The sequence below is a fragment of the Populus alba genome, chromosome 4 (assembly GCF_005239225.2).
Source record: "Populus alba chromosome 4, ASM523922v2, whole genome shotgun sequence".
NCBI classification, from domain to species: Eukaryota; Viridiplantae; Streptophyta; class Magnoliopsida; order Malpighiales; family Salicaceae; genus Populus; species Populus alba.
In genome coordinates, this window is record NC_133287.1 from 8,498,781 (window position 1) to 8,525,772 (window position 26,992).

Consider the following 26,992-nt stretch of genomic DNA (forward strand, 5'->3'; position numbering starts at 1 on the left):
TTAACGATGATTATATTTTATTTATAATTCAGTCTGAAATATTGATACATCATATTTCCCAACGGAAATAACAAAGGAATGCCTACCTATTGTTTTTCATTCCTTGATTTTTATTTGTAATTTCTTTGGTATTCATTGATGAGAAATTTTTGTCTGTTAATACAAATAAAAAATAATGATATCATATTATGTAGTAAATATCATTATAATTTATTGGAGATATTTTTTATTTGTATTTAATAATTTTTTGAAGTAGAGGAGTAAGGAGACTTTAAACCTTTTTATTCATGGAAAATATTCCTGTTATTAAAATACAGTCATCATCATCATCATGTGATCGGAGAAGATCGTGACAAGAAGAAGAAAAAACAAGCATATCAAGGTTATCTATCATAGCAAGTTAACCAATGTTTCTTTGGCTTAGACCTTTACAAGTTACATCCACGATACAGCAGCACAGGGGCCAAATTATCCATGATTTTGGCAATATATCTGCCTTTTTTTAACTTAAATCACAATCCTCTCATTTTTTTCATAAAAAACTAAACAAGACCCAAACACAATTTTTTATTATTATTATTCTTAAATGATGAGTTTTTTTTCTTAATTATTTTAAATTTTATCATTTAATATTTAATTTATTTAAAATTAAAATTTATAATTTATTTTGATTAAAAAAAAACAGGAGGGGCCAAACGGCACGTTACACGAACCGCAACACCCAGCCAGCAGAATCTACCATTGCTTACACTTCAGACTAGAAAGTTATGCAGAAGGTCCACTTTGGTCACCGAACTCTCTCTAATTTCCTCAAACAAAATATCCATAAACCATAGACAAAATGTTTAAAAACAGGACCATAATATCAAATCAAAGCAGATAGAAAGGAAAAATGGAGGTAGGTTTAGCATATCTCACAACCTCACAATCCACAAGCAGCCCTCTATGTTTCTCCAATCGCAACAGTTTCATTAACAAGAATCATCTTCTGCTACCAGTCTCCAGTGACACCACCACTACTATTAGTGTTTGCAGTAAAAGACGAAAACCTATCTGTGTTAAGGCTTCGAAGAGTTCATTCGATGCTAACACCGCAAGACAGACTTTGGCTAGCAACTGGGATGTTGAAAAGTTCTCATCTTTTGCTAATTCAGCTCCTACTTTGCCAAAATTTGAGGAATTGGATACTACCAACATGCTTCTCCGTCAAAGAATCATTTTTTTGGGCTCTCAAGTATTTTTCTTTTCTTTTCTTTTTTGAATTGATGTTAAAAGGTGCGTAGAATTTGTTTCTGTACGAAGTTTGTTGCTGGGTTTTTGTTTTGGGACTGATTGATGGATTTTGTAGGTGGTTTTTTCCTCCTTTTGTTTTGTAAGGTTTGTAGATGTTTTATATATAATATTGGTTATCAAAGTATTGGTCTTTAGTATCTTGAGGTGGCCCTTTAGTTTTGTAGGCTGATATAATTTTTCTTTTTATCTGACAAGTTGGGGAGGCTGGAATTGTTTGTAGGATTTTGTAGCCTGGTATGTGTAGTTCTTCTTTTTTGCGGGAGTAGTTGTTAGGTTTTGGATGACTTAGTAGCACTGTATTTTTTTTGTTAGATATATTGAAAGTGAGGTTTTCTGATGTTGCTACGTAGTTTTTCATCGAACCTTTGTGTTATGATGTGGTTTTGGGGGAGTAATTGCCGAACTTGTTAGGTGAGTTTCTTACTATTGTTTGATTGCAGCATATTTGTTTGGTTAATGATGTTGGAACACAGGTTTTAGATGGGTCTTTCTCTATGTAGTGGATGTTAATTAAATCTTCGATTGTGGTTGATGCTTTCTTTTCTGTTAGACATCTTCTTTCAGATAGAAATTGAGATTTGAGGTGGGACTCTATATATATATATGCATGTGTTTTTTCTGGTCTGCTGGCTTAACCATTGGCACTCTGAGATGGGTTTTGCTGATTATTGTCATATTAGTTCCTTACTGTGAAATTTATGGCCTTCGGGTTTCATTTTTTAGAATTGTGGTAGTTTTAAATCTGGATGCTATTATGTGTGCAAGTGATAGAGATGCTAGCAATATATCGAGCATTTCCAACTTTCCTGGTTTTTAAACATGCTTAAGAATGGCAAAAGGCTGGTTTAATTTTACTTACTCTGACTGGTATTTGGCAGGTGGATGACGTGACAGCAGATTTTATAATCAGTCAGCTATTATTTCTGGATGCTGAAGACCCCAAAAAAGACATCAAATTGTTTATTAATTCACCTGGGGGTTCTGTCACTGCTGGTATGTGGATAGGTTTATATAATATGCTTGATTTTTCAGTGCTCTCTTTCCTTTTTCATCAATCCTTTTTTATTTTCATTTTCCCTTTATATATCTCCATATACTTTGAAGCTTATGGTTCCTACATAGAAATTGCTGTTTGTAAAGGCCTAAGGATTGCTAAAATAATTTGAGCTACATAGATCAACATTGTGTACTCTGTTTCTGATATTAAACTGGACTGTATCAGATCAGTTAAAGGGTAATTTCAAGAATATAATTAATTTTGGAAATGAATGTTTTTCCATATGATTCCTGTGACATTTTTAGTATTTGAAATCTGTTTTTTTTTCATGGAGTCTGATGTGTCATGCAAGTTGCAACCAATTGAACATACCCAATTCCTGTTAGCTTAGGATTATGTTATACCATTAGTGACTAATTCTGTAACTATGCATTCTAATTCAATGATTTCGAATATGCGGTGTAAACTCTTTGTTATTATTGGTGCATCTTGGATCATCTCCTGAATATAGTGAAGGAAATGTTATGTCCACACTTCATCTGATTTGGGAGGATGAATATCTGGTTGGAGCTCAATTTAACAATCTTTAAGGATCAACCTATATTGATGCAATTGCATTGAGATCTGGCTTCTTTCTAGAGCACATCCTCTGGGTGAATTTTTTTTTTTTGGTTTTACTAGCTGATGTTCAATGGGTTTTGAGAGCCCTATTGTCACATTTTTCTTGTCATATTTCTTTTCCCCAGGAGGATGAGTTAGTCTCCCGTTGTCATGGTTCCTTTTCTTTATCTTAATTAAATAATGTCATTCTTTGATCTAAACTAAAAGAATTTTATGGCATTCTGTAAATGATTGGGTAGAATTAAAGGTTTGAATCTTTACGGTATCACATTGTGCATTTTATTTGGGTCTAAAAAGCTCCTGGTTATACTCTTATTCCTTTTATCTTTCCCTTCACACATTGCTTCATTAAGGACTGGGAAGCTCCTGGTTGTACTCTTATTCCTTTTATCTTTCCCTTCACACATTTCTTCATTAAGGACTGGGAATTTATGACGCGATGAAGTTGTGCAAGGCTGATGTTTCAACTATTTGCCTTGGCCTTGCTGCATCCATGGGAGCATTTCTTCTTTCTGCTGGTTCCAAAGGCAAGAGATTTTGCATGCCCAATGGGAGGGTGATGATTCATCAGCCACTTGGAACTGCTGGAGGCAAAGTAAGTCTTTAGTCTCTTCTTACTTATGTTTTCATATTGTGCCTATTTTATTGTGCATATATATTGAAAAATCCTTGCACTGGAAATGTTGAATGGGTGAAATCTATGATTTCGATGTAATTTCCAGCTTGAAATTCAGTAAGGGATAGTGTTACAAATGCTCACCTTCCAATCCAACAACTTTTCAATATGTAACTGGAGATTCTCTAAGAGGTGACTTCTAGAAGAAAGTGATTCTCATAATTAGCACTTAAAGTAATTTGTTTAGCATCAGACCATCTGATTAGTAGAACTTTAAAAACCTGTTCCATTGAAGAGTATTAATTTGTCTAACAAGGTGACAGTCACTGGATCACCTTTTACTACACTGTTCTGAGGTTCTGCACTTCCTTCTTTGTGCCCATTCTGGAGTTTGGTTGGGTGATAACTTTTCCCTAAATTTACACTTTGGGTGGTGGGTATGTGATTCAATTAAGAGCCCGGTTGTTTTTGCGGCCAACCCCTCAGTTGGCTGCAAAAACAAACAAAGCCTCAAGACTAGTGGAGGTTTAATTTATGCTCTATTTCCTGTTCCTGGAAAGGAAAAGGAGGATGATGTTGAGATCATAATTTCGGTTGAAGCTGCAGATAGCTATAGGTTTTGAGTGGATCAAGAACATATTATTTCTCCATTGATCATTACTTCGGTTGAAGCTACATTTCCTTCTTTAGATTTGATCTAAAGTTTTATCAACACTTGAATTTAGTTATCTTCTCTGGTCAATTTGGTTTTAAAAAGGGTATAACTTAGTTCGTGAAATACTGCAAGACAGTAATTACTTTAAGATGTTTAGGGTCACTCGAGTTGTATGATACTCTAGAAAATACTGACTGGCAAAATGAAAGTTTTCAAAACTGCTTGACATGTGTTTCTGAGCACTTGCATGTGATTTCAGGCATCAGAAATGAGCATCCGGATTAGAGAAATGAGTTACCACAAGATTAAGCTGAACAAGATATTATCAAGAATAACAGGGAAGCCTCTAGAGCAGGTTAGATATCAAATGATATTTCCTTCTTTCCTCACTCACCATCCAATGTTCCTGTAGTTTGGTTTGATCTTCCCTGCTGTTTCTTTTCTTTCCTCCCTCATTCATTGCTGTGTGCAGGTTGAAGTTGACACTGATCGCGACAATTTCATGAATGCGTGGGAAGCTAAAGAATATGGGTTGGTAGATGAAGTTATTGATGATGGTAAGCCAGGACTAGTTGCACCGCTTACAGATGCTTCACCTCCACCAAAAACTCGGGTGTGGGATCTTTGGAAAATTGAAGGTAGCAAGAAAGCTAAGAATAATTTGCCTTCAGAGCATAAAATGCTACAGAATGGATATGTTGGAGGAGGTGATGGGGATAGAGGCATGGACCAGGAAAAGGAAACACCAAGTCCGGTATAAGATTTGAGACACGTTTGGATTTGTTGACCTATCAAAGGAGCTGTGCTATGTAATGTTGTGAAAGTAGATTATGGATTAACAAGTATAAATTTTGAAAAACGGAAAGGCCATATGGTTTCTATTATTTGTACATTTACTTCGAATAGTATTGATTTCCTTAAAATGTGGTTTTTTATAAATATAAATGTGCATTTAATCCAAGATAAAACTAGTGAAAGATTAGGATTGTTATTGACTTGTCTTAATGGTTATAATTCAACGAATTTTCATAGAATTAACTTGTTTCCCTTGAATTAGTATATTCACCTTTGTGGATTCCTGAAACCTGACAGTTCGAAATCCTTGAGGCAACTATTTCGAACGAATATTCAGAATTTTTCTACTGTCCATGAGGCAAACTCTCTAGTGGAAAATCCCTAGTCCACTGAAAACCGTAGTGGGTTTACCATCACGGTTATGGATGCCTGTTTTTCTGAGGCATGCGCATGCCCGCTGTCACTAGGTAGTTTGCAGGGCAATTGTGCTACTATAAGCTATGATCCGATGGTACAAATCTTTCAATTGATAGCATTGTCTACGTGGATTGCAAGCAAATTGGCATGAACAAATACCCTGAAAATTGGCATTACCATAAACACCAACATTCTTTTTCAAATTCACAGGAACCATGCTGATGTAACTAAACTACAGAAGAGGTGCTGGTCTAACTAAACTACAGGAGAGAAAGAGTACAGGAAACCTAAGCTAAGTTTCTAAAATGCAGCATTTTGGCTCGAGATTCCATCTACATCAGCTGTGGGAGAAAATCTCATCAAGTTTCACATTTTCCGTGATCTGAATGCTGAACTGAATCAGCCATCCTGACAACCACATATGTGATCTCGATCTCCAAGTAATAAGCATGACTTCAACCATCAAACAGAGAAGACTGAGTCACCACCACTGCTTTCGCTATCACTGCTACTGCTCCCACTCTCACTTCCACTACTGTCACTCCCACTGCTACCGCTTGAGCTTGAATTTTGTCCCTTCATTCCTTCTGCATTCAGGGCTTTAAGGGCTTCAGCAGCAGTAGGACCTTTGTCAACTGCATTCAGGGCTTTAAGGGCTTCTGCAGCATTGGGGCCTTTGTCAATGTCATCATCACTGATATCTACATCAGCAATCTCATCATCTGTTTCTGCTTGATGTGGCAAGTTAATGTCAATGTTAAGAACAGTGCGTGGCAATCCCTTCTCTGAAGCTTTGCCCTTGTTAGCAGTTTCACAGCCATCATCATCATCATTGACTATGTCCACCTGTTCCTCAGATTCATTCTTCGGGTCTGGTGATGAGGTGGATAGGTTAGGAGGAAATAATAGATGCTCCATGCTCTTCTCATCTTCAAGTTCTGCACCAGGTAAAGAGAAAGTTGAGCCAATCCATCAACCCAAGGAAGGATGGGATACAGCGGTGGTAAACATTAGAGGCAAGGTTGTAACAAATGGGGATAAACTACTAGTAAAGACCTTCGGTACAAACAACATCCATCATCTTCTCAAGCTTATATGTCTAAAGAACAATGAATATCAACAAGTATATCCATCAACAGTTACTATAGAAAAAAAGTATACCTAAGCTTTCTGAGACACCAGTGCCAATCTGTTCCATCTGAACCTGCACACAATTATATTAAGCAGAAGAATACATACACATCAAAATAAAGTCTAAATAAAGCTTCTACCACAAACATTAATTCCAGAACCAAACATAAATAACATGTTTATTTCCCCTGTTCGATCAGCCACCGATCATAAAACATTCTAGATATTCAAATACACCACAGAGTTCATTCAGAAACAAGAAGAGTTGATGAAAAAATGCAGTATGTGAACAAAAATTGAGAAAGTAAAATCACAATCCTTTTGTTCAAGAATGCTTCCATCTCTGTTGCTGAAATTGGATTTATTTTGAAACAAATAAAAAAAATACCTAAAGCAGATGCCATCCAATGGAACATATTTCAGCACACTATTTTTTAGAGTAAAAGAACAAGTTTAACAGCACACTTCAGCAATATCTTCATTCATTCATGATTTGAAAATGACTCAGAAATTATGAATACTTTCATCTCTAGAAATTGTGCCAACTACATAAAATGTTATCTGGGAAGCAGCAGAGGGACGAGAGCTTCTCAGATTTATCTCGATTTGGCTGCAAAAGGTATAAACTTCAAATGAAAATCTAGAGGACATAATGGAAAAAAGAAGTGTCAATTCAAGATTTCTCTCCTTTTCCTTCCTGTTTACACATTTTTATTCTGGAAACAGTTTCAAGAAAAAACAAAAGAAATGTGAAATCAATGCACACTTACTGGTGTTTGATGAACCATTCCTTTGTCCAGAGACTCTGAATTTGCTGCTTTACCAACAGGTGGAGAACGAGTTTCAAATGTTGATGCAACCAATGCAACTGTTGCAGTGGCAGCTGCAGCTGCAGACTCACCAGGGAGCCGGACATGTCTCAACCGCTTCACTGCATGATGCAACTGCTCCAAGTGAAAGGTATCCCCATCAAAGAACAAGACAGCATCATTTTCCTTGTAATCCTCACTTACACCCTCAAACATTACGTTGGGTTTTCCCTGTTGGTTGTTGTGATATTCTACACTTACCCTGTTATCCCTGCTCTTATGGAGCAATCCTGGTTGACTCTTATCAATTGAAGCTGGTTTAAATTCATCTAAGAAATGCAAAAATAAAATAAATAAATAAATTATTCTCCTCCACTAAAACAACTACCCTTTCTAAAAGTAAATAAATGGAAGCCCTATGCGATCCCACATTTAAAACACCAAGATAAATCCTTTCTTAGATTTTTTTCCAATCATCTTAACCAATGATAGTAAACCCTATATCTTTTACATTTTTCCTCTGTTACCTCTTTACTCTGTTCCCTCCATTAGATTCTAAAAGGAAAACACAAAACTGAAGACTGGAAATTCAAATAAGCTATCCTAATTCCAAAACAACGTCATTAAAAACAAAAAAGAACGATTTTGTCACTACTTCACTGGATTTTCTCTGAAACAAAACAGAACGCAGAAAATTTAAAGTGGGATTTAATGGTAAGAGCATGCTTACACCGTAAAGTACAGAACTTTGGAGAGGAGTGGTTATGGTGGTCTTGAAAAGAAGAACCTAATTTTATGTCATACCAGCGATCTGGCTCCGGAGCTGTGTTGGGCTCTTCATTGGTGCTATTACGTTTCACCATAATTTAAGCTCAATTTGATCTGATTTTGATCGCATGAGAGGAAATTGAAAACCCTAGAATTCTAGGGTTCATATTAGAAAAAATCAATTGGGAAATTTTAGGTTAAGAAATTGAAGGTACTTTGGTCTAGTAAATTGGAAAAATCTGATGGCTATTTTGTCGTATAATTATATCCTACTGAATTTATTATATTTTATAAAATATAAATCTAATTTTTTTTTAATTTTTCATTTAAAGTTTTTTTAGATTCTAGTAAATTGAATATATCAAATTGACTGTTTTTTCATTAGTTAAATTTATATTGTTAATTTCATGTAATTAGCTTGATTTAAATTAAAAATTTCAACTAAATAAATTAGCCCAAAATATTTTATAAGATGTAACAAGATATATATATATATTTTTTGATTGGTGGGTGGGATTAACAAGGTTACAAAAATTTCAATTCATCCCTTGATTTTTAATATTTATTTTTTAGATTTTTTATTATATATAATATTTATATTATCTGAACTTAATGAATTTAAATAAAGTAATATAAACATTACATAAAAACCAAGTGTCTCGCATGTGCCTTGTAGATCATTTTGTTAATTAAAAGGTTATTTAAAGAATTATAAAAATTGTTTTTTTAAGTATTTTTTTAATATATATTTAAATAATATTTTTAAAAATTTATTTTTATTATAATATATCAAAAAATTAATTTAAAATAATTTTTCTTTCAAAAATTTGCAACACCGCCCCCTCCCCCAACCGGACAACTGACAGCAGCTAACATGTACCGTGTGAAAACCTGAATATCAAGGGGAGCTTAATTTATTTCATTTTATTATTAATGTAGTTTAATTAATTATAAATACAGTCTTCATCTAACAAATAATATGAAATCGACGAAAAGAATTAAGTTACAAACGAATTCAAAAAACACAGAAAAGAATTAAGCCATTAATAAATTTAAAAACATGGAAATTAAATAACATAAAATTGACAGCCTCATATTTACATTTGGAACAACGGTGGTAGTGGCAGTGCCGATGGGGCTGCTGGTGATGGGGGTGGACGTTGCTGGTGTCTATACCATGTTGCCTCCACTTCTCAAGACTCTGCACAATTAGGAATAGTGTCTGCATTCTTTAGGTCATCTAAATTAAAAAATCGCTTTGCATAAAAATTAATGGTAACAAGATGCCTATATTTTTTACTTTGGCTCAGCAACCCTGTTGTTCTCTTCTGGTGTGTCAAGTTTTTACACACGAGAATATTAGAGTTAATGTTCAAAATTTATTTATTTTTTATTGTAAGCATTCGAACTAATGTTTTAGTTGCTCTAAAAGGACTCGAATTTGTGATTATTAAAGAGCAAACCTAAAATCTAATTAATTAAACTATCCCTAATGATTATTCAAAATAATAGATAATATTTAAGTGGTAGGATCATAGTTTTAAAACTTCTTTCAATTTAAATTTTAAATGAAATAAATTAATTTGGATTAATTCGATATTATTTAAAATAAATCAGATTTTTTCATTAATTCAACCCTAGTGATATAAACATTATCGAGAGTAACTTCTCAATGCTTTATGTAAATCAAATGAGAGATTTTCCACATCTCAAATGTTCTTTCTTTCATTTTTTTTTTCTTTTTGTTTCCAGCCAAACAATAGAAGATGAAGGCAATGTAATAGATGATCATGGAGCAAAATGCAAAGGCCTCCACCGCCGATTGTTTTACAATTTATTTCCCCTTGATGATCAGAGGAATCAAGGAAGTGGACACGTGTGACTTGATGGATAGTCATGTATCCTGTTTAGCACCAGCCAGCTGTAGAGTTTTCTTACTATGTAGCTGGGCTATTATGCGTACTTAATGATGCACCATGATACACATCCTTTATGTGTTCCTTCCTCTGATTATGACTTCCGATTAATTATTATCTTAAGTCACTGATTTAATATTCCTAGTTAAGGGTCTGAAACTCCACTGACAATTTCTTATGGTGCCTCAATTGGCTCGAGAAATGTAGGGTGGAGTGGCTTAGAACAGTGCTGGTTTTAAGGCAAATAGAGAGATTAAGTAAGATTATAAATAGAATATTTAGAAGTATTTAAATTTATTATTATTATTTTATGTATCTTAGACAAATGAAATAGTGGACAATTTTCATTTTCTAGAATAAGTATAACTGATAAGAATATTTTATTTATTATTGAAGTTTGTATAAACATTGGATTGTTGATTGTTATAATGATGGTTATTTTTTAAAATATTTTTTTAATTATTTTTAATAAAATATAATTGATAAATATAATTTATTTATTATTGAAGTTTCTTTTCAAGTATAAGCATTGGACTATTGTCCAAATAATTTTTAACTTCAGCTATAATAACACTTATTTTTTAAAATATTTTTTACTTAAAAATATATCATAATACTATATATTTTTTAATATAAAATTCATTTAAAATCAAAACAATTCAAAAACATAAAAAAAATTAATTTTTTTAAAAAAATCAAAATTTACCATAACACCATTTAAAACGCTGGCTTAGATCACCGCCTGTATTTTTATTTTATTTTTGTCCTTTTTTTTATATGAAGAGAATAGATAAGAGCTTGTGAAAGAGGAAATTGGAAGGCATTTACTTTTGGGTGGGCTATAAACGTGTGATGCAAGCTTTTTTTAATTTAAAAATATATTTAAATAATAGTTTTTTAAAATTTTGAATATCATGAAGACATAAAAAAACCAATTTAATATTTTTTTAAACAAAAATAATTTTAAAAAATAATTATAAGACAAAAACACTCACTCACCAGTAGCTTTGGTAAACTTAGACCCTTGACTTTTATGTGGCATGGTTTAGACAGTGAGAGATGACGTGGATTGATGGAACAAGGGTGTTAGATTACATGTTCTTGAAAATGGTTTCCAATAGCTTTCTTTGGATCCAAACTGGCCATGGTGCATTGGCAGGCAGGCCTACAGTTAATATTTTGAGACAGAAGTGTGAATTTTTGTAGCTTGCAAATGATACCGAGCGATCTCCTTGGTGCCCTGCATCCAAATCAGTAGCTGCAACCTGCAGTTAAACCCCTTCAAATGCATCACCATCTTTTATCCCTTTGAAGAAATGATTCCAGCAACAAAATCAAGCAGCGAATCAAAGTTATTGTTGTTATGGAAATCAGTAAAAACCCAATGGCTAACACTAAGTGTCCCTGTTCCTCACCACAGATAAATCACGACTTAATTCTCAACACGATGATCTATCCAAAGTTGGAGGAAACCAGGTCTACCTCATTCAGGTACGGTGCTCCAGCTACATTGATGATGTCATCCAGCACTCTATTTAGCCAGTTTGTCATCACGTAGGTCCAGTAAAGAAAGAATAGAACTTTATCATATATGAAAGATCCATGGGGCTTCAAAATGCCTTCCCTGGAACAGCCAAATCTTCCAAAAACCGTCGACAACATGAAAAACGCCTGAAATTTGGCACAAAACTCATGAGGAAATGAACCAAGGAAAATTAAATAAAATGCTTTCCTTCTTTCTCCAAATCCTTCCTCTTTCTCCTCTGTCCTTTCTGTTGATAAGTGTAACTTTATCCAAACAAAATCTCAGTTCATTCGTTATAAATCAGAGGCCACACAGATAATCTAGTTGCAAAGAGAAGTTTTGGTGCACTAATTAAGATAGAAAGGAAGAATAGGATTCGTTATCTACAAAGGGAAAATAAAAACTCTAACTGTAAACTAAAAGAAAAAGAAGTGTGTAGCACAAGGAATAGAAATGGACCCATTCATTCCAAGGTCTTGAGAAGTCTAAATAAACCAGCTGCTTCTCTAATTCGTGAAAACTCAAAACAGAATGCTTGGACTTCAATGAAAAGATCCTTAACTGCAATACCACAACCATAGGTCAAAATCAACAGAATTGTTGCCAAAAGAGGACATAAAATATTCATGTCATGCAATAAAAGCCCATACTTCTTTTTTTTCTAGGCAGTTTATTGTTCTGAAAGCTTAAGACATTTAAAAAAAGTGCAGAATACAGCTTTCCAGGCAGCAATTTCCAATTCCATGTTTCATGCCATCTTCAACTCTCAGTCCCAGCACCCGTAAGCTTATCTCATCAATCACAAGACATGATTACAAAATTTTGTTCCTTTTGATTTAGTTTTCTCCAAACAAACTTCCAGAATATTATTTTTTTTAATTTATATCAGACAGTAATGTAGTCTGCTTTCTTATATTCTTTAAGTTTTCTTATTTCATTAAACCTCATGTATGAGTATCAAAGAACGAAGTACATCATCTGCATATGCATTAATGTCAACTGGCTGCTATAACAGTTCAATCACAGGTAGAACGGCAAACTGACCATCAATAATTCTGTTTCGGATTAGACTCTGCAGGAAAACACAAACAAGTCTGACAAGTCGGTTCTGCATGTATTTATCCTGGAAATCGGGAAAGGTTAAAATCATTGGTTAATATCTGGTTGGATTACAACCTCATGAAATGAAATTAACTGATTTTGTACATGTATTTATCCTGGAAAAATGAGGCAATTTCATGTTGTTGGAGAAAAAAATTGCATGATGAATTGTCATATAGCTAGTTTAAGAAGTACCAAAACCACAACTACTACATTTTGGATTCTTGTGTTTGTGTGCACATACAAATAACCAAGGAGCACAATCTTGTCTAACATAGATACATGCAAATGAATGCTTGAGTTTCATTTTCTCCATGATCTCCTCAGTGGAAATTCATCAAATGTTTTCATTATGTTGCCCACTATAATTAAGTGACCAACTGGTTCCTCAAGCAAAACATTATTTTGTTCCACCAGTATTGTGACATTATCAATGCAATAAATATGCATGGTCATTGGATGTACCTTGATATTTTCACACAAGGAAATACAGTTAGTTATGTACATCCGAATGAACTCCTTTGGAAGTTCAACTGCTGTTGTAAGCCTGTTCACGACTTCCATTGAATGTAGACTCATGTCCATATTGACAAGTACTGTAAAGTAACTGAACCCACAAATATAAATAAACAAACATCAGACCAGTATCACACATATTTAGAAATAAAAATAAAGGATAACAACCCATGCACCAAACACATACTCTGCAATTTCAGGAGAATTTATCAACTTGGTAAGAACTTCAACCGCAATGAGAGGATTGTTCTCTACCAATTCCTGACAGCAGATGAAAAAGGCCTTTGAATTTCAAGCAGAACTCGTATTACAAATGAAAAATGAAAGTGTCATATGACATACAGGTAACTTCCTTGGTGCCAGTCCACAGTGATATACAAGCTTTGGGTCATTAGTCAATTCCACCAAGACTTGCTGGACAAGAGAGAGCTTGGAGTCATTACTTCATTTCAATATCATATATGCAACAACTAGACAAAACAATGGTGAGCATGCAACTCTCTCTCTAAAATTAATATGAGCTTGAACAATTCATCAAGACAATCTATCTACAAATAGGTAACTATTGAGTTAATCAAAACGTTCTAACTACAGATGGTTTTTTTTGCCAAGGTCACTAACACACCTAAGACTAATTAAATCTGAACCCTGCCATGATCTCATTGCTAGGCAAAGCTGCGAGCATTCAACTAGTATTTCCAATATTTTCAGTACAAACACGTGCAAAAACACATAAGCAGTTTGATACAAGTAATATCAAGGGAAAAATTAATTCAAAAAAAAATCTGAAGCGGTAAAAAAAGACCTTATAAGGTAGCTAGGACATGACAGCAGGGAAGAGGTTAAAATATGGAAGCTACATGGTTAAAAAGAAGGATGAAAATAAGCAAGCTATTTGAAAATAGTTCGGTGATGTAGTATAATCAAGTAGACATGGTTATCAAGCATTTGCACAATTACTTTGTAGAAGTACCAAATTACCACATATCCATTATGAACCAGAATTTCACATTTCTTTAGATTCCAAAAGTCCTTTCCGTATCCAAGTAAAATTTGAGATAAAAACTACTTGAGAGGTTGCTTTATAAATGGTATATGTGCATAATATTAAAACATAGAACAGTAGCAGAACCTCTTGTTGAGAAGGTGCAAGAGGTCCCTTCAAGGCTTTTGCAATCAACCCCCTAACTGCTGCTCCCCTGCTAGTATCAGCACACATACAATGATCCCACACAAGCTCATGATTGCTATCGGGGTTGAGCCACACTAACTGGAAATGAGTTTGAAAAGTTTAAGGAAAAAAAAAAAAAACAATTCTACTAAGCAGTCAAATACTTGACAATAAAATGCCCTTACTTCACCATCCTGTATTGGCAGCCTCGGTGGTCTAGACCTGATCCATTGAGGACCTATGCCCTCTGGCGACAAGTTTGCCAACAATCCAGCTAGAGCCTCGTCTCTATCTCCATATCCAAGTTTAGGTTTCACTCCAGGTTGCAAATCAAACCTACAAAGGAACCATTATCATCTATATGTCGAAAAATTCAAAAAGGAAAGAATATGGAAATTGAACCTGGCACGAATTGAAAGCAGAAAATAGTGCACAAACAAAAGGAAAACATCACATCTTTAGAATTGTTCCTTCGATTCCAGGGGACATACTCTTGTGAATTTGCATCACAACCATGGGGTACATCTGGATCTGGCACTATATTTTTCAGTGAAATGTTTTTAAATAAGGAATTATCTGCTTCGGGATGGACTTTATCACCATATTGATGCTGCAAATGTTCACGTGATGGGAAAGCCTGGCGATAAGCAGATAAGTTTATCAATGCAAAGTGAAAAAGAAAAGTTCCAAGGACTAGATTAGAAGGCTTATTTAGCAGAACCGAATCTCCAATGTGGTGAAATGGATAATATGCACAAGTTTAATATGGATTCACTCATCAAAAGCATGATTTGACACATATAAGAAGCTTACATGGACTGAAGGATCAAAAACTTTGATGTAATTTGCAGCAGACTGTTTAAGAAACTGGAAAAGAGCAGAAAGTTGTTCTCAGAAACCATTATCATAAAGAGAAACAATTGGAACTAAAAATAGAAGAATGTAAGAGATACTAAAATGAACAAGCATGAAGAGATGTGACTAATCCAACTAAAGTTACAAACCAGCTCCTGAATACCTTGATCTTATATACCTAATGATGGTAAAATTCGAATACAAGATTTACTATTCTATTCACCAACAAAAAGATCCACATCTTCGGATGGTAAAAGTTGAAATTTACTATGCTATCCCCAACAACACACTATTTTCAGATAAAGATATAAAATAGTTAAGATAATTTCCGTAACCATTTCAAAAATTCAGCCAATTATCAAATTCCTGATCATTTTTTGTTAAATATAATTAATTTATAGACACAACCCAACTCCAAGCAACATGGTGTAATGTGTTCCAGCCTGTTCCTAAAAGTAAATTCTACAAAAACAACACTAGAAAAAACAACTGTTAAAAAAACCACCATGTAATAAGCATGCTGACATGCTAAATTGCCACATTCCTTCACATGCTAACTGAACCACTTCAACAGATCACTTAATATCAAAAACACAAAAAAGACAGTTTAGAACCTCTTTGCTACCACCAGAGCCTCCACAGTCTAACAACTGAAGAACAAACGCCCTCTCGTATTTTTCTGCTCCCTCATCACAAGCAGCCTGTAAAATCCCACAATGAAACTCATAAGCCTCACATTTTCTTTCAGAACCATTCATCTGCATTACTAATATTCACATTCTATCATAATAATCTTTCCCTGACGCAGGCACGAGTCCCGCTACTTACATTGATAAACAAAGCTACAAACGGATTTGCAGAAGACTGTTGCAATGAATAAGTCAGATAAAGAATCGCAAACGCAGTTAACCTTTCCGTAGACTTGAACATCATCTTATCCTCCTGCACTTCACTTAAACCTCCAATTCATCATCAACCAATACAAAGTAAGCACGTAATACTTATGTCCTCATAATTTTTACTACTAAACACAATCAACAAACAAAAAAAAAATCCTTAAGGATTAATTATATCGAAATCGAGAGCACCTATACCCTAGCAAAATTCGTAAATTCAGTATGAGAGAGAGAGAGAGAGAGAGGATGAGTTGCTTGCCTGTAAGAGTAGTGAGAGAGAAGCAGAAAGAGTGGAAGAGCGAGAGCGATTGATATTGTTGATAAATTCGGTGACGATTTCATCGATTGGTCTTTGCTCTGATCTCAGCAGTGAATATAACAAATTCATTTCTTCAAAGCTCAAAGTCATTTTCTTCTCTCTCTTGCTTGATTTTCAAATGCGAGGTGCATAGATTTTTTCCAGCTGGTGGATTGAGGAGGAGAGAGGAAAAGAGGGAGAATTGCGTGTTTGTTTCATGGCAAAAGTGGAGTCGGAATCGACTTATTCATGAGCCGGGCCCAACTATGGCTTAGGCCTAAGATCGGTCCTGTTTCGATTTCTCCTAGCCCGTTTTCAAGAATTTCTTTTTCAAGTAATAAGAAATGTTTATTCAAAAGTCAAAAGCATTGTACTATATTTTTCAAAATACAAGATAAGATATTATATTTATTAAAAAATAAATAGTATATAAAATATATTTTTTTGTGTTGGTCTTCTATTTTCTGATTTTAAATTCTTACTCTATATTCATTTTCAAATACTAAATATAATACCTCTTATATTTTAACAATTGATTTTAAAAAAAGTTATTTTCATATGAAATTTTCTAATTAAAATTCCAAAACTTAACCTTCAAGTGATATTATACAAATAAATATATCTTCTTAATTATCATTTTAACTGAGAACACCTAAATAAGTTAAATCATATTAGTTAATCAAATACCTTTCCACGTACCATAATTAAATTTTTTAAAAAAAAATCTAAAATACACCACTCCTGCACGTTAATAATATCTCAAGTTAAGTGTTTATTTGACACTGCGATGCGCTATAATTACACCTATATTCATCAATAAAAAAACATAAAAAGACTTTTTATTGTGGTGCAACCTATAATGTACCGTGCTATTAAGCAGTTAATCCAATAAAATCATGTAACGCATCGTGTTAAGCAGTCAATCCAATAAAATTATTTCGAGATCGAACCCAAATAATGCCTAGTTTTGTGAAACTGAAAAGTTAGTTGTGGGTTTAGATTCCATCTAAAACATGAATTTCAATTGTATTTTTTTAATCTTTTGCTTTCATTTTTGTTTTGAGTGACCTTATTATCAATTGTATTTTTTTAATCTTTTGCTCTCATTTTTGTTTTGAGTGACCTTATTATCAATTGTATTTTTTTAATCTTTTGCTCTCATTTTTGTTTTGAGTGACCCTATTAGACCTTATAGATTCATGTTTAAGCATGGTGAAAATTGTTTTAATTTCCTGAAGGTATGATTGCAACAAAGCCAACAAAGTAAATTGATTTTGTAATCAACTATAGAAGTATCGAAATCACTCGTATAAAATGTTTCTTTCTAAAAATAAATATTAGCATTGCACCTAGATGGTCGCTCATTACAATAAGACCATTTGGAAAAATTATTCATATTTTTCACCACTTGAAAATCTTTGTATTTTTCACAACTTTAAAAAATCATTCGTATTTTCACCACTTTGGAAAAACCTTCACATTTTTTACATGAGCATGTCGCCCATTATAATAAGATCACTTTGAAAAATCTTTGTATTTTTTACTACTTTGAAACACCATTCACATTTTTCACAATTTTGAAAAATCTTCGCATTGTTCACCACTTTTCAAAAACATTTGCATTTTTCACTTAAACAGGTCACCTATTACAATATGATCATTTTGAAATTTTTTTGTATTTTTCACTACTTCGAAAAATCTTTGCATTTTTCACCAAGGCAAGCCACCCATTACAATAAGACCACTTTGAAAACTCATTCATATTTTTCATTGCTTTCAAAAACATTTACATTTTCCACCTGAGCAAGTGCCATTACAATAAGCCCATTTTGAAAAATCTTCGTATTTTTCATTACTTTGAAAAATTATTCGTATTTTTCATTGAGGCAAACCACCCATTACAATGAGACCACTTTGAAAAATTATTCGTATTTTTCACCTGGACATGTCACCAACAATAATTTGACCATTTCAAAATTTTTGAATTTTACCAGGAGGTAGGTTACTTAGTCCAACCATACCAATTCAAAAGTTTTTCTCAAAGATCATCTTTTTGTTTACAAATCATATATTCTTTTCTTTCAAGTGCGTTTTTTATCCCTCATCCTTCAGATAATGTGCTTTCTAGCCTCTCTTTTTTTTTTCCTCTAAATGCGCTTTGAGCCTTTACTTCAAACACTTTTAGAAAGATTGATCTTTTTTTGATTTGGTGAGTCTGTTATCTCTCATTTATTTTTCTTCTTTACAAAGCTTACTATTTAAAGTCTCTTACACGACTTTCTATCATAAGCATTGTAAAGAGGGGGCAATTATCATAACCTATTTTTGGATTATTCTCCAAATTCATCTTTTTTCTTTCTAAAATAAAAAAATTAAATAAAGACAAGTATTTTGGCAAAAGTAAGCTGAGAGGATTTCACATGTAAAAAAAAAAATCAAGCTGTAATTTTGGATGGAATTGGAAACATAATTGTACCTTATTCTACCCAAAACTAAAGAGATAATGCAAATTCAAGGTCAAATTAAATTATTATTGGATGAATTTGTATAAAAATTAAGCTTATGGACATAATTAGATTTTTAATAGACCAATTTGATTTAATCATGGGACAAATTAAAGTTTAATTATGTTTTTTGAATTAATTTGGGTTCAATTGAAGGATTTAATTAGGTGTAAGAACTTAATTATACTTTAAACGGGTCAAATTAATTTTATTAGGGGCTTAATTAGTGAAAAATTAAGTTTGGGAGCCCAATTTGGGCTTAATTGAGAAGATTTGAATTTTAGGAGACCAAATTTAATTTTTACAAAGTCAATTGATTGAAATCATGAATAAAATTACAAGAAAATCAAAGTTTTGGGGTCAATTAAGGGTTAAATTAAAGAAATTCACAGTCAATGATCAATTTGAAAAAGGTGTCAAACTCTATAGACTCAATTGATTGAGATCAGGGGTGAAATTGAAAGATTTGAAAGATTAATGGTCAATTAGGGGTTAAATTGAAAAAATACAAAACCAAAATGAAAAGGCCCTGAAATTGAAGTATGCTAGGGGCAAAATTAAACAAAATTGAAAGTTTGAAGCCAATCAAAGGTGTAATTAAAATAACATAGAAATCAAATGACTAAAATGCACTTTGCTAAAATGACGCCGTTTTAGTGTTAAATATTCATCTTCTTCTCTAGAGAAGTTGTTCAAGTGGCTTCCTTGTTAAGGCGTTTTATGCTTCATCTCTCAACTAAATTGAACAAAACTTACATGAAAATGATCACTTGACATCTGATGACACTCTAGTGTGATCTATTTTGGTTGATTATTGCCATAGTGGATGTGACATTGCCCCAAAGTGACCAACCCCAACTAGCACCTTATATATAGCAAATCTGACAACCAATGATAGCTACTTTAAACCAATGATTGAGATCTTTCCGAGTCGAATCAAATGTCAAGATTTGGCATTAGTAAAGACAAAACATCCCTCTTCCACCACCTATAAATGGAGGTGGATTTCATGGTCCAGGGAAGGAGAAATGAAAGGCCAAAGTCGCAAAAATTTAGTTTTCCCTCCTAGTTTTTTTCTACCATTGTTTCTCTTTTCATGGTGGCCTTCGGCCATCACCACTCTCACCATTAGCTTGACCACCACCATCTCCACCACAATTCACCAACATAACCACCAATCGACTACCTCATGTTAAGAGGAGCCACCACAAGCGTCTCCTTCTTCCTCCCACAACCAATGCCAACCACCAATTCCTCCATCAGCACTACAACACTTCTCCCTCTCCACTGACTGTTTCTTCTTCTTCTTCCTTTATAGTGGCAGCAACAACAACAGTTCCTCCACCACGAACTTCCCTTTTTTCCTTTTTTTTTTCTCCCTTCTCCAACAACTAACACTAGTGTCTTCACCTACAACTCCACCATCGATCGACAGCCAAACCAACCAGCCTCTCCTTCCATCCTAGGTAATCCCCTCTTCTCTTCTCCTCCTTCTTCTTCGTCCCCCCCACCATTATCATCGTGCATGCAGAACAATAATTTGTTCTCCATGCAATGGGGAAATAATTAACCCCTCAAGTTTGGATTAGATACGTGTCGTCCCAGCCCAAACCCAAACCCAAAAAAATAAAAAAATATTCGATCAGTTGGGCCGATGTTGGCCCAACCCTTTTTGGGCCATTGATTGACTCAACCAGACCCAGCTGAATCGGCCTAGTTGCTTGGGCCGAGCCCAGCCTAGCCCATGTATTTAATAATAATATATCATAATAATAATATTATATATTATAAAAAATTAAAAAAAATAAAAGTCCTTTAAAAAATATTTATGATTTTCTCGCATGTTTTTCTACTAATTTTGCATAATATCATATTGTATATTTACATTGTAAGATGCAAATCCTGTATTAAAATACCTAGTTTTCTTCGAAATGTTTCAAAAAAAATTTAAAAATTCAAAAAAATCTTAAAAAATTTTAAATTAATTTCCTCTTTCAAAAACAAAAAAAAAATGTTTTGTTTTTATGCATACAGTCAAATCCTAAAAGTTTTTTAAGCATGTTTTCATATAAAAAAAAATTGCATCTTTCTCATATTTTAAAAATACAAAAAATAGATATCATAACTAGTTTATGATTATCCGTTACGATTTTGCTAAAATATCAAAAACCCTTCACCAGTCATTTTGTTCGTTTTATGTTAGGGTTTAGATGTAGACATTTATTATTTTGGGCGTAAAACTATGCAATAGAGTATACCCTCAGGTATGAAAGATACAAAATGCAAAATAAATACGATGCTAAAATTTAAAATTTAGAACAGTTAGGACTTCACCCAATAAGTTAGAGATTTCCTCACGAAGGGAGATCTACCTTAGACCTTAGAAGAAGACCAACAGATAGAAACTTGACTTGGAAAAACAATCAAATAACAATGTAGCTTATTTCATGTAGGGTGCACTAAATGTGATGTGTCTTCCCTTTACATAACCAGTCCCTTGCCCAGACTCTCACAAACCATAGGTTTCTTAATAACTATAATACTAGGTAACGACTCCTGAACCTTACCCATATGATTAAACATAAAACCCTTTCCTTCTCAACACGACCTCTTAGGAGGCACATTAAAGTGTGTCATTTCGATGTCGCTCTGTGACAACAGTGATCCCGAAGATCACAAGTTCATTACCGGGTTCTATATCTTTTTGAGTGATTCTCTTATTTCTTGAAAGAGCAAGAAACAATCTATTGTTTTTCAATATTCAACCAAAACAAAATACAGTGCTCTGACATATACCACCAAAGAGATTGTTTGGTTATATTGGTTACTTGCAGATATAAGAGTTTTTCTTTCTCATCTCACTTCTATGTATTGTAACAATCAGAGTTTTATTCAGATTGCTCACAACTCAGTTTTTCATAAACAAACTAAGCACATTGAAATAGATTGTCATCTTACTTTTCACCATCTTAAGCAAGGCACAATTACTTTGCCCTTTGTTCCTTTTTATTTGCAGATTGCAAATTGCTTTACTAAGTCATATTCTATTTCCCGCTTTTATTTTCTAGTTGACAAACTATTGATGCTTGTAGTTGTCGTATTGTGAGTTTGAGGAAAGATATTAAGAAATATAAGGTCATTTTGTTTTATTGTTTATTAAAGGTGGAATAGTCTTTACATTTTCTTTTCAGTTTTATTTGTTTAACCAATATATATAGTCTCTTTCTATTTCAGGTTAAACTTATTCCTTTTGATTATTTTAATTGTATCAGTGTCAATGAAACCCTTACTTTCTTCTTTTTTATTTTTATATTTCTCTTTATTTATTTGGATTGTTTAACAACATTATTTTTTCTTCATAATCATCATCTAACTTAGAATAAATGTGTTCAATAGATAGAACTCCTCGGTATAGCTCTTGAAAGGAATCGGAACCCATCACATGGATGCGTATAACGTGGAGGAGAACTGCTTGATTACCGACTGCATAAGCTACCTTGTTGAAATTATTAGACTGATGCCCCACAAAAGGGAATTTCAAGAGATAAGATATCGACTTGACATGTCGACAATTCAACTATTTATGCCTATTGATCTCCTTCGTGTCATTATGGTTGGAATTAAGAATGGATTCCTTTTGCAGTAAGTAGTGTTGCCAATACTTTAATAATTGAAAATGACAGAATTTCTGGTTATGAACTTGTCCATTTCTCACTAAAAAATATAATTGGGTAGCTTTATTGACTAAAAACACATCTAATCTCTAATCTTGAGACGTTATAATTAACCTCAAAGAGCCCGTTAAAGCTAGGAAAAGCCAGCTAGCTTCCACTTTTTCCATCAATTAGATATTGCATAGGTTCAATTATTAAAACCAATAAATCTATCAATTTCATTTCAGCTTGTCGAACGTGATTTCATTTCTTCCCTCGTACGAGATATCAATTTAAATATAATTTGTTTTTGAAATAGTTGTTGTGGTTGTAATTTTAAAAAAATAAATTTTAAAAAATATAATTAAGTGTGTTTAGTTGGATTTAAATACGTATTTAGTAAAAATTATTGTTAAAGTTTATGTACAGTTAAAAACATGTATAAAATTTTTTATAGTTGTGTGATTGCGGTTGCTTTTCAAATTGATTTTTATTTGGAAATGCATTAAAATAATGTATTTTTTATTTTTAAAAAATTATTTTTAATATCAGCACATCAAAATGATCTAAAACACCGAAAAAAAAATATTGATTTGAAGTAAATAAAATTAAAAATTATTAAATTTTAATTTACAATTACTAAATACATTACTATGTTTTTTGCACAGCAAATACAAAAGCAGGTGCAACACAACCGCACCCTTGATCTCAAATCCAATTCTTCTTCTTCTTTTTTCTTATGAATTGATACTGTAATTTCATCCATTTATTAATCAAGTCCTTCTATTTATATCTAATAGTAAAACTAACAAAAAAAATATATCGTTTTAATTTACTGCGTAGACCTCAATTTGTTTCCTCTAAAAAATACAGATAGTTTGCTAAAAAAATTTTTATTAAAAATCTCAATCAATAAAAGCAGCGGAAAAATACAATGCCAATTTCACAAAATCCAATCAATAAAATTTTTTTTATAGAGATATATAGTATATTTTAAAAAAGAAAAATACAATTCAATTTTCTAAACCTTGAACGAAATATCATATCAAAAGGAAATTGATAGATCCTATATAAAATTCAAGGAGAAAATGAAATTAACCCAAAATTTATTTGATGGCTAGCATTTATCAACGTTTAACAATAATAAAAAATTAAATACTATCAACATCACTCTCACAGATACCACTCATCTCGCTGAAAAAGTTAGAGCCAACTTTCAAATACTTGTGAGCCAGAAGCCCATTCCTTTTGATATTTCTTTGAAAGCATTTATTGTGAGGATGAGGAAACATTTTATTCAAATTCATAATTTTGTTTTAAAATGTCATTTTTGTCATTTTTTTTAGATTGAAATTTTTGCAATTTTATTATTCAACAATATGTTTATTGAGAATTGAGATTCATAATTTATTTTAATTTACTTTATTTGAAGTTATTATGGTCACATGAATCAGGTTATGGATTTAGAAAATTAACCCAGGTTGATTTGGGTTGATCAAATATGTTATCGTCTCAAAAGTTTTAGACTCATTGAGTCGATTAAATCATATATGTTTAACTCTCTCTTTTTTTGTGTTTTAAATTTAAATTGCATAATTTTAAATTAATTTCTCTTTAAATTTAAATTGAAATTATTATTATTATTATTATTATTATTATTATTATTATTATTATTATTATTATTATTATTATTATATGTGTGTGTGTGTGTATATATATATTCAATTTTAAATGACATATTGAATGCTACAAAACTAAAACATACCATTTAAATTTTTTTAAAAAAAAACACCAACTATAATGGAATTGACAACCATGGAATTGACAACCATGTTAGGGGTATATATGCAATAACTTTCCAAATTCCAAAGATAAAAAAAGTCGATCGATCCTTTTCATGTGCTGTTATAATTAAAGTTGTGAATTTTGTTTTGATAAGTGTTTATTTTTTTAATTGAAATGAAATGTTTTAGGTTCAGAGTGTTTCAGTGTTCATATATAAATATAAATAAATATATATATATATATATAACAAATATAATTCAAATTCAAGATAAATTAATTATAAATTATGCAATACAAAACAATGTAAAATAAATATAATTTCAAAATTTAAAATATTTCTAAATAGTCAAGATTAAATAAATTTTAACGTAAAGTAATTCAACTTAAACAAAATATTAAAATATTATGAAAGTAAAATGTTTTCACACAAATATTTTAAATATAAAGCTAGGTCAATATTATCAAGACTAATTGAATGTAAAGTATCCCTTATTTTCCTCAAATTCCTACAAAGTATAAACATGAAAAAAAAAACATGAATACACACCATATATATTAGTGATAAATCTAATTTTAAAAAATTAATATCATTGTTAATGAAAATAATAATAATAATTTTTATTATTTTTATTATTATTGAAAATAATAATGAAAAATAGCTTTTTATACGTGGGTGATTTAATTAATTAAATTGAATTAAATTTAATTTGATTTAATGTTTTTTCAAGATTAAAATGAAATATATAGAATGAAATCCAATGTTTTGATTAAAATTTAGTCGATAAATCTAAAATAAATCAAGATATAAAATAAAATGAAAATTATTTTATTTTATGAATTAATATAAAATGTTTCCGTCATTTTAAATAAAATGGAATGGAATTGAAAACGTTGCTTTTAGCTTTTTCTCACGCCATTGGCCCTGCATGACCAACCAAGAGCTACTCCATACCCTCCGCTAGAAATTCAACCATTAAAAACCTTCAACTAGTCTTCCATCTTCTTATTTTCACTCTTTTCCTTCTTCTATCTCTGTAAACATGAGCAGCGGAAGACCCCAACCGGCAAAACTAGCCATCCCATGGAGGACACGACTGGTCATTACAATGATCTCAGCGGCAACAGATCTGTCACGTCGTTCAAACGGCACCGTAAACAGACGTTTGCTTAATCTCCTTGACTTCAAGTCCTCTCCTTCCCCTAACAAACCCATTAACTCCATCATCTCTTCTGATATCACCGTGGACCCCACCCGCAACCTCTGGTTCCGCCTCTACACCCCGGGCAATAGCGGGGTTGACGGTAGGGCCACTGCCTCTTTGCCTGTTGTGGTTTTTTTTCATGGAGGTGGATTTTTCTTTCCTAAGTGCCGCATCAAGTTTGTACGACGTCGTTTGTCGCAGGTTTGCACGTAAATTTCCTGCTATTGTTCTTTCAGTTAATTACCGCCTTACGCCTGAACATCGATTTCCCTGTCAATACGATGACGGTTTAGACGTGCTTCGGTTCCTAAACAACGACGATCGAGCCAGTGGGTTACTGCCACCTAATGCAGACTTGTCCAAGTGTTTTCTGGTTGGAGATAGCGCCGGGCAAATTTGGCCCATCATGTTGCGGTTCGGGCTTGTCGGGCTGCGTTTCAGAAGGTTAAGGTAATTGGATTGGTTTCTATGCAGCCGTATTTTGGCGGGCAAGAGAGGACCGAGTCGGAACTCCGACTGGTTGGATACCCGTTCGTGACGGTGGAACGAACCGATTGGTGCTGGAGAGTGTTTTTGCCAGATGGATCGGATCGGGATCACTATGCAGTGAATGTGAGCGGACCGAATGCTGAGAACATCTCGGATTTGGATTTTCCGGATACAATGGTGATTGTTGGTGGGTTCGACCCGTTAAAAGATTGGCAAAAGAGGTATTATGAGTGGTTACAGAGATCCGGGAAAGAGGCTACCTTAATTGAGTATCCAAATATGTTTCACGGCTTTTATCTCTTCCCGAAGCTGCCCGAGGCTTTACAATTATTCTCGAAGGTCAAAGAATTTGTTGCCATGAGACTGTCTAGGCTATAAGCAAAACAATCGGACGCCCGCCCTCCATGAATCGAAAGCACTGCATTCTTAGTTTTTGGGGTCACCGGGCTGATGCATCGTGAGGTGCTAAAATGCCCAGGAATTCCATCATTATCCACAGTTACCGCGGGTTCATAAGGGACTGTCGTGGATTTTATGTTGAGATTTTTTGTTTTAAAGTAATAGCAAGTTGTCGTTTGGATTTTAGAAAAAGGGCAAAATATCGCATGTCTGCGATAGCTACCTCTTGTGTCCAAAGAGGGCAGGCTTTCACTGTGCCAACGTTTTTTTTTTTTTCAGAATAATTACTAAATAATCTTTTAAAAAAATTCTATTTGGCTCAGGGACTATTTGGATTTCTCTTTTTTTTTTTCATGTTAATTATTTAAATATCTCCAAAAAATTAACTCTCTATGCTATAGATTTTAAGTCATTTTAAGTTTCTTTATTACTTTTTTTTTCCTTTATGTATGTTTAAGGATGATTTGGTATCGTAATATATATAAATTAATATTATTAAATTGCAAAAGTTGCTAGCATCACCCACACAACATTAAATACCACCGTTAAAGACGGTGTTTGATGCACCTCATTACTCTAT

The 26,992-nt window shown here is 33.0% G+C and overlaps 3 protein-coding genes and 1 pseudogene across 8 annotated transcripts; 2 read left to right on the forward strand and 2 right to left on the reverse strand.

Annotated features, from left to right (window-relative positions):
- The first annotated feature begins 851 nt into the window (after positions 1-851).
- Positions 852-5,105, forward strand: LOC118048843 (ATP-dependent Clp protease proteolytic subunit 3, chloroplastic). The gene is made up of 5 exons (XM_035058671.2): positions 852-1,234; positions 2,172-2,286; positions 3,331-3,506; positions 4,442-4,537; positions 4,655-5,105. Exons 1-5 carry the CDS (start codon positions 893-895, stop codon positions 4,940-4,942), a joined length of 1,017 nt encoding a protein of 338 aa, XP_034914562.1. The 5' UTR covers positions 852-892; the 3' UTR covers positions 4,943-5,105.
- A 431-nt stretch (positions 5,106-5,536) lies between these two features.
- On the reverse strand, positions 5,537-8,353 carry LOC118049194 (uncharacterized). Its single transcript, XM_035059129.1, has 4 exons — positions 8,065-8,353; positions 7,296-7,663; positions 6,556-6,598; positions 5,537-6,332 (listed from the first exon to the last, which is right to left on the reverse strand). The coding sequence occupies exons 1-4, from the start codon at positions 8,195-8,197 to the stop codon at positions 5,857-5,859; spliced, it is 1,020 nt and encodes a 339-aa protein (XP_034915020.1). The 5' UTR covers positions 8,198-8,353; the 3' UTR covers positions 5,537-5,856.
- A 2,706-nt stretch (positions 8,354-11,059) lies between these two features.
- Positions 11,060-16,601, reverse strand: LOC118048875 (uncharacterized). Of its 6 annotated transcripts, none has more exons than XR_012169527.1 (13): positions 16,342-16,600; positions 16,015-16,128; positions 15,801-15,887; positions 15,145-15,198; positions 14,823-14,968; positions 14,517-14,667; positions 14,293-14,430; positions 13,503-13,574; positions 13,348-13,421; positions 13,110-13,251; positions 12,588-12,666; positions 11,501-12,104; positions 11,060-11,283 (listed from the first exon to the last, which is right to left on the reverse strand). XR_012169527.1 is itself a non-coding variant. In XM_035058727.2 (13 exons), exons 1-12 carry the CDS (start codon positions 16,489-16,491, stop codon positions 12,007-12,009), a joined length of 1,305 nt encoding a protein of 434 aa, XP_034914618.1. In that variant the 5' UTR covers positions 16,492-16,601; the 3' UTR covers positions 11,060-11,689; positions 12,003-12,006. The 6 variants fall into 6 exon arrangements, 2 of the variants coding, with proteins under 2 accessions (XP_034914618.1, XP_034914609.1); XR_012169528.1 differs by having other exon boundaries at positions 11,060-11,324; XR_012169526.1 differs by having other exon boundaries at positions 11,434-12,104.
- Positions 16,602-25,201: 8,600 nt separating this feature from the next.
- Positions 25,202-26,734, forward strand: LOC118049211 (probable carboxylesterase 18; annotated as a pseudogene).
- The last annotated feature ends 258 nt before the right edge of the window (positions 26,735-26,992 follow it).

Bases quoted from the DNA above. Each gene is read 5' to 3' on its own strand.
- LOC118048875 (XM_035058727.2), bottom strand. From the start codon at position 16,491: ATGACTTTGAGCTTTGAAGAAATGAATTTGTTATATTCACTGCTGAGA. The intron at 14,431-14,516 runs GTAAGGGCATTT...ACTCATTTCCAG, and splicing joins TGCCAATACAGGATGGTGAA to TTAGTGTGGCTCAACCCCGA. The intron at 12,105-12,587 runs GTCAGTTTGCCG...GTGGTATTGCAG, and splicing joins CCGAAACAGAATTATTGATG to TTAAGGATCTTTTCATTGAA.
- LOC118049194 (XM_035059129.1), bottom strand. From the start codon at position 8,197: ATGGTGAAACGTAATAGCACCAATGAAGAGCCCAACACAGCTCCGGAG. The intron at 7,664-8,064 runs GTAAGCATGCTC...TGCATTTCTTAG, and splicing joins AAAGTTCTGTACTTTACGGT to ATGAATTTAAACCAGCTTCA. The intron at 6,599-7,295 runs GTAAGTGTGCAT...AATTGTGTGCAG, and splicing joins GAATGGTTCATCAAACACCA to GTTCAGATGGAACAGATTGG.
- LOC118048843 (XM_035058671.2), top strand. From the start codon at position 893: ATGGAGGTAGGTTTAGCATATCTCACAACCTCACAATCCACAAGCAGC. The intron at 2,287-3,330 runs GTATGTGGATAG...TTCTTCATTAAG, and splicing joins TGGGGGTTCTGTCACTGCTG to GACTGGGAATTTATGACGCG. The intron at 3,507-4,441 runs GTAAGTCTTTAG...ATGTGATTTCAG, and splicing joins TTGGAACTGCTGGAGGCAAA to GCATCAGAAATGAGCATCCG.